Below are 7,654 nucleotides of genomic sequence, written 5' to 3' on the forward strand. Positions count from 1 at the left end.
GAAAGGGCCTATTCACACTTGGGCGATTAGCGGACGTTTACCAAGACAATTACAATCGATCCCTAGCAAATTTTAAAGCACTAGTGCAGTTAAAGAGACACTGAAGCAAAAAAAAAATAAATGATCTAGTGAATTGGTTGTGTACTATGAATAATTACTAGAAGATTAGCAGCAAAGAAAATATTCTCATATTTTTATTTTCAGGTATATAGTGTTTTTTCTAACATTTCATCAATCTCTAATATGTGCAGATTACACAACACTCAGCATTCAAAATGATTCTTTCAGAGCAGCCTGTGAACTAATGACCTCTCCTCTGGCAGAGAAAAAGTAAATAGTTAACAAACACTTGAGATAATAAAAGTCAGAAGACAGCCCTCTCCAGGACTTTGAAAGTCGTAGAGATTAATGGCTTTTTTGTATAGAGATAACAACTGGCGTTTCTTAACTCTTCCTGTACTGGAAACAATTACACTTATGTATCTGATCTTAATGTTTTATTTCTTAGCTGTACTACACATATAAATCATATCATAATTTTTTTTTTCGCTTGAGTGTCTCTTTAAGCACTGTACCACAATCTCTCTCGAATTGTGGCAAAATACTACAGGCAACATGTTTTGCGATTGCCATTAATCGTGGTATGCACGCGATTGGTGGCAATTGTGGCGATTAGATCACTGCCATTCAGTTATAATTGTGCTTGCACTTTGAAAAGTGCTAGCGCTTCGGCGTTTAGCAGTAATCACCCTCTAATCGCCGTAGTAAGAATGGGCCCTTAGGGTAGTAATTGCTGCAAAATCTCTTTTGTACAGCGATTGAAAATCCTATCTTTTTGTATTGGAGCACAATCGCTCCAAAAATGCCGCAGTCGTTATGATCCGCACATGCCTAAAAAGAACTGCTTGCCTCACACCTTGGTTCCTCCGTGTATGAGTGGTTCCTTTTACTGGCATCTGCAGTTAGGGCTGGAACCCACAGGAGCGCTTTTGGCAGCGTTTTGGCAGCACTGCGATACGCTAGCGTTTTGCCAAAACGCTGGGCTAATGTTAATGGATGGGGGAAACTTCCACAGGAGCGTTTGCGTTTCCCAGAAACGCAAACGCAGGACCTGCAGCATTTTGGGAGCGTTAGCGCTTCAATGTAAAGTATTGAAACGCTAGCGGAAACGCTCAGCAAAACCTAAACTGAGCGGTTTTGCTAGCGTTTTGCGGTTCAGCACACTGTAACAAAATGAAAAATAATTTACAGGACCAATCAGGATAAAAACGCAAAATGCTACGCACCTGCCGGGCAAAAAAATACAATGTTGCAAAACGCGACCAAAAACGCGCATGAATCTGCTTGCAAACCGCTCAGACAAAACGCTAGCGGTTGTGTTTTGCGTTTGCGGTTTTCAGTGGGTTCCAGGCCTTATTGTGTATAGACTGGTGAGGGGAGAGGAAAAGAGAGCGCACTCAGAGGAAGGCAGTGTGATGAAGCTAGCTCAACGGGGAATGATCTCACCTTTGTCTGTGGCTGATATTGCCACACGGGTCTATCAGTAATGTAGCATTAGTCCCTCTCAGGCCAGGGACTCAAGCTCTGCGGCTCCTCTGATGTACTCCCCTGTGCTGGGCTCTGGCGGATCAGTTTTCCGCTCACTGCTCTCTGCACATCTGGTGGTAGAGGCTGTGCGAGTGCGTACCCGACAGCAGTGGGAGCGCTGCCTTTAATGTGGTTAGCGGCAGTAATGAGGGCAATAGCAGCTCCGAACCTGCAGGGAAGCACTGTGCTGTTCAGAGTCCCACATGTGGAGGCAGATTGATAAGAGAGAGCTGTGCATGCAGTAAGAAATACACAGGGGAGTCCGTGTAAAGTATAAAGCAAAAAAAAATGTTTAATGTAAATCGCAACACATTTCCGGGGGATTCCCCATTTCTTCAGGCAAATTATTGTACATGATTGTAACATTTAAATACAATGAAACCACATTAAATTGGTTTACACAATGGTATGAATCAGCCTCTCGTGAGCTTGTATTCAAATTTAAGTCCCAGAATTCCTGGCACAGGAAGTGAATAGTGATCTATTAGGGGCCTTTTCCATTTGTGGAATGACGCTAGTGCGGCTATCTAGCGTGCATTTGTGCGGTGCGGAGCGATCCGAGAATCTGCAGCATGCTGCAGACTCTCGCACGGCAGCGTCCGCCTGTATCCGGGTCCCATCTTTTCAATTCCTTCGAGCCGGTGATACAGAGCGCCGGCGGGGACGATCGGGGATCGATCCGCGCAGACTAGTGGGGATGTGCTGGCATCGAGCCTGCGGCTCGATGAGTGTAGGTGAAGAAATGTTGTATATAAGTTTCTTTGTTTTCTACTCCAGTGGTTCTTTTTATTCTTTGTTCTCTGGCCCTGATTAATTTTCCTCCTATTTTAACTCTTCTTCTAAATTTCTGGAGGTGGGAGTGGGGTTGTTTTGTAGGGGTCTCCTCTGTAGGAATTGAGTTATGGAGGTGTTGATTAGGATGGGGATATTGCTCGGTGTGGTCTGAAGCTGGTCTTCCTTCCTTTTCTTTGTTGTTGTGTGGTGAGGAGTTAGAATAGGACTTGAGCCTAAAATGTGGTGAGGAAGGTAGTTTAGGATCTTCACATTTCCCTATGTGTTGAGTTTCTGACAGAGGTGTGGATTTACTGGGATGCTGTATGAATTGCTGGATTATGATCACTAGAGGTAGTGGACTATAGTGTGGTGTTTGTACTGCATTTGCATATGCTTTGGATATTGGGTGGGAATGTTTCGCATGGTTCGGTGGACCTCTGGGTGTCGGCAGTAGTGTTTTTGGTTTCGGCTGGTTTTGTGATTGGGGTACTGTTTTGGGCATGTTTCGTTCGCGGTGTCCCATTCCCTGAGGTGTAGGGCAATTTCCTCTTGTGGTATTTACCCTTCTCCAGTTTCGTTTAGTCTTTTGACTGATTTTTTTAATTTTTTTATTTTATTATTTCACATGTTAAATGTGTGTTCTTTTTTTTTTTTTAAAACCGTTCCAATCTTTTAATGCATTTTGATATATGTGGTTGTAGTTTGGATACAATATCTGTACGTTTGGCTAATACCAGATCCATTCCTTCCAGGAATTTGTTATCCCAAAACATATCCCAATTTTCTGTAAAGGATTGGTCCTCCAAAAAAGCCGATTAGATGTTTGTTCTTAGTCCCCAGGAGAAAATTCTCTTTTTTGTACATTTTCATGAAGTGTGTATCTAATGTGTGTTTTATGTCTTTTTCTGATAAGCCTTCCAGATCTCTCAAAGTGTTAATGATCTGACGAAAATGTGCTTAGGTTTGTTTCTTCTTCGTTTTTGAAGGTGAATCCATTGTGAAACAATCGATGTCCAATGATGATCTCATTTTATCTCTATTTTGGCAGTGATCCATGTCGAGGTAGGGTTGGATGAGGCAACATCCTGCTGCTCGTTGAAAAAAAGCAGGATGAGGATTTTCTGGTCCTGATCCAGAATCTTTAATGGTAGAGAAATGGTTTCCTTATATTCTAGATGCAGAGGCATATCTAGGGAAAACTTCACCTATGGCTAACACCGAAATCCGTCCATCAAATAACAATAAGGCATTATAATGTCCCTCGGATACAATAAAAACTAGGATCTATATGGGGAACATCGGGGATACAATGGTGCCGCGCCCCCTGCAGAAAGTGCCCATGGCACGTGACATACCTGCACCCCTGTAGATACGCCTATGTCTAGATGCCCAATTTGCAAAGTGAACACAGCTCCACTCCACCACTTCTACTGCAGTGCTCGACCCAGGTTAGCAAGACCAAAGGATGCAGTACAGAAGGGAAGGTCCGCACTTATCAGATTGAAGTAACCTATCCAGATTAAAACTCGGCAGGCATCATAGCTGACATGTTTCGGACTCAAACGTCCTTAACCTCCCTGGCGGTAAGCCCGTGCTGAGCACGGGCTATGCCGCCGGGAGGCACCGCTCAGGCCCCGCTGGGCCGATTTGCATAATTTTTTTTTTTTTGCTGCACGCAGCTAGCACTTTGCTAGCTGCGTGCAGTGCCCGATCGCCGCAGCTACCCGCCGATCCGCCGCTATACGCGTCGCCGCAACCGCCCCCCCCCCCCCCCGACCCCGTGCGCTGCCTGGCCAATCAGAGTCCCCTTTGACGTCGGTGACGTCATCCCGCCCCGTCGCCACGGCGACGGGGGAAGCCCTCCAGGAGATCCCGTTCTTTGAGCAGCGGCTATCATGTAGCGAGACCTCGTCTCGCTACATGAATTTTTTTTTTTAAAAACGTATTTGCTGCCCCCTGGCGGATTTTGCCAAACCGCCAGGAGGGTTAATCATAGCTCATGAGGAGCTATGATTAAAGAGCCCCCCTAAGGTCCCCCTGCACTCTGCAATCCCTCATAAATCACAGCCACGCTGCTGACAAACAGCTTGTCAGAGCTGGCTGTGTTCATCTCTATAGTGTCAGTCTGCTGCTCTCCCCGCCTCCTGCAGAACTCCAGTCCCCGCCTGCATCTCTTCCCTCCCTGCTGATTGGAGGGAAGGGACGGGGGCAGGGACCGGAGCTATGCAGGAGGCGGGGGAGCAGCTGAGACTGACACTACAGATGTAAACACAGCCTCACAGCACGGCTGTGATTTATGAGGGATTGCAGAGTGCAGGGGGACCTTAGTGGGGTTTAGGATAGCAACAGAGGCTGGGCTGTATAGGCAGATCCAGCCTCTGTATGCAGATAACATTCTTTAAACACACCTCGGGTTCTCTTTAAGGACATTTGAGTCCGAAACATGTCAGCTATGATGCCTGCCGAGTTTTAATCTGGATATGTCCTTAATAAAGGTTACTTCAATCTGATAAGTCTGATAAGTGCGGACCTTCCCTTCTGTACTATGTCTAGATGCCATATAAATACTCCTTTACAACAAGAGGAGCGTTCCGGGGTGCTGCGTAATGTGGGTTAGGGAAGGTGGTCGCTACTGCTCTTGGATGCCACTATCCAGTGTTAAAAGAGACTCTGTAACATTAAAAAGATCCCCTGGGGGGTACTCACCTCGGGTGGGGGAAGCCTCCAGATCCTAATGAGGCTTCCCACGCCATCCTCTGTCCCACGGGGGTCTCGCTGCAGCCCTCTGAACAGCCGGCGACAGACCCGACTGTAATTTCAATATTTACCTTTGCTGGCTTCAGCGGGGGCGCTGTGGCTGCTTTCGGCTCGGAAATACCCGATCTCCGTCGGGTCCGCTCTACTGCGCAGGCGCCGGAAACTTGCGCCTGCGCAGTAGAGCAGACCCGACGGCGATCGGGTATTTCCGCCTACTTTGGCGCCGACAGCCGTCAGAGCGCCTGCGCAGGAGCCAGGAAGGTAAATATTATGTCACCGCTGCACGGAGGGCTGCAGCGAGACCCCTGACGGATGGAGGACGGTGTGGGAAGCCTCATTAGGATCCTGAGGCTTCCCCCACCCGAGGTGAGTACCCCGCAGGGGCCGTTTTGTCGTTACAGTTCCTCTTTAAGTAAATATGTATAGTCGGGGAGAGGAAAAAAAAAAAAAAAAGCACTTGAAAGAAGGCAGTGTGATGAAGCTAGCTCAACTGGGAATTATCTCACCTTTGTCTGTGGCTGAGATTCCCATACAATAGATATACATATATAGATAGATATACATATGATAGACCCTATCAGTAATGTAGCATTAGTCCCTCTCAGGCTTTGTGGCTCCTCTGATGTACTCCCATCTGCTGGGCTCTGGCAGTATGTTGGACACTCACTGTGCTCTCTGCACATCTGGTGGTAGAAGCTGTGTGAGTGTGTGCCCAACAGCAGTGGGAGCGCTGCCTTTGATGTACTTAGCGGCAGTAATGAGGGCAATAGCCGCTCCATGCCTGCAAGGAACTGCTGTGCCATTCGGAGTCCCACATGTGTGGCCTCTGAGCGGTGGAGGCAGGCTGATATGAGAGTCCCGCGCGTGGAGTAGAAATACACAGGGGAGTCCATGTAAAGTAGAAAACAAAAAATCTTTCAGGGGTATCACATGTTTCAGGGGGTTTCCCACTTTCTTTACAATCTCTCCCCTATGTACATCTCCTCACTAGTTTACATGACTCTTTTGTCCTCCTCTAGAATCACTTCCTCACATTTATGTAAGGAAGATTTCTCGTGCTTCACCCCTCCTCTGGAATCCCCTTCCAAAACACATCCGGCTCTCTCGAACCGTGCTCCAAGTCAGTTTTTCAGACAAGCATGCGCTCCCATTCCCCTTCAAGCCACGTTGTACTCCTTACTAAATACCTAAAATCTTGCTGCTTATAGATACACATATTGCATACTACATATTGTATATTCCTTTAGATTGTAAGCTTTTAAGGGCAGGGCTCTCTCACCCTTTTGTGTCTTGGAATTTACTATATATTTTGTTCATCATGTTACATTTGTCACTGTAGTTATGTTTACCAATTCTGCATTATGTACCACTGTCTATATTTTGTTTATACCATTGTCTGTATTTTTATTTACTGCATGTTTGTTTCTTACTCTGCACAACGCCATGGAATATGTCGGTGCTTTTATAAGTCAATAATTCTCCATGCCCCCTGTTGTCTCCCACAGGCATACACTCTGCAGCACAGCAAGGAAGATCGCCAGTCCTATCTGGACTTCCTGCCCGGAGGGGAACCAACACTGCAGATCCTCTTTGTCCTGTACGGCGTGTTGGCGCTGTCCTTCTTGTCTGGTTACTACGTACGGTTCTCTGCTCAGGTACTGGCTGTCCTGCTCCCCTTCTCCCTGCTTCTTGTAGATGGGAACATTGCCTTCTGGCACAAGGACCGCCGTGTGGAGTTCTGGAACCAGATGCGAATGATTGGACAGAATGTCGGTATTTTTGGAGCTGCTGTGATACTGGCCACAGACGGTTGAACACTAACTGCCCAGTATTTTTCAATTTGGAAGCATATCAATGGGGCACAAGCATTTCTTGTCCTAACCCTCCCTCAGACTATCACATGAACACTGTTAAACTTTATCAACTTTTTCTTTGGAACAACTGTTGACATTAGCAATTCAAAAAGCCCCATCGATCACATTTCATGAATGCTGTCTCCCAGAATCCTCTACTGTGCTTTGCATGAGATGACATGGTGGATACACTATTTTATATACATTCCTTTGAACAGAGCCTTCCTGTATATGTCATTATGTTTGCACACCTCTGAACCTGCATGTATGAGCCCTTACTGTTCACGTTCTTCTTGTAAAGAAAAGGTTGCTTAGTTTTCTACTGTTTTGGTTTCCAGTCATTAGTCTTTTGGAGATCCGAGGATTCTGTAAAAACTAACCTTATCTGTAACCAGCGGTGCTGAGATGGACTAGTTGGTAAAGGGAATGATTTTGTAGAGCTTAATAGTTCTTTAGGAAAGCACATTCCCTAGCAGACCAGTTGTTTTAGCACTGTTAATTTTGTTTCCAGATTTAAAGAAGAACTTAACCAAAAGATGGTAGTGGCAGGAAAATAAATCAGTACGTTGCAAAGTGAGATAGTTAAAAAATCGAAGAGGGATCAAGAAATTGATATTGGCCATATAATTAGTTTGTTTGATCCACAATGAGCATGTAGGTTATCATGTTTACTGCTGGCAGAC

General features: G+C 45.9%; 1 protein-coding gene across 1 annotated transcript in view; it reads left to right on the forward strand.

Annotated features, from left to right (window-relative positions):
- Positions 1-7,296, forward strand: part of TMEM101 (transmembrane protein 101) — a 48,437-nt gene extending 41,141 nt beyond the window's left edge. Inside the window, exon 4 of the mRNA XM_068264173.1 lies at positions 6,624-7,296. Within this exon, the coding sequence (XP_068120274.1) occupies positions 6,624-6,932 (309 nt within the window). The 3' untranslated portion in view covers positions 6,933-7,296. The remainder of the gene's footprint in view (positions 1-6,623) is intronic.
- The last annotated feature ends 358 nt before the right edge of the window (positions 7,297-7,654 follow it).

Source organism: Hyperolius riggenbachi, chromosome 12 (assembly GCF_040937935.1).
Source record: "Hyperolius riggenbachi isolate aHypRig1 chromosome 12, aHypRig1.pri, whole genome shotgun sequence".
Classification (NCBI taxonomy): domain Eukaryota; kingdom Metazoa; phylum Chordata; class Amphibia; order Anura; family Hyperoliidae; genus Hyperolius; species Hyperolius riggenbachi.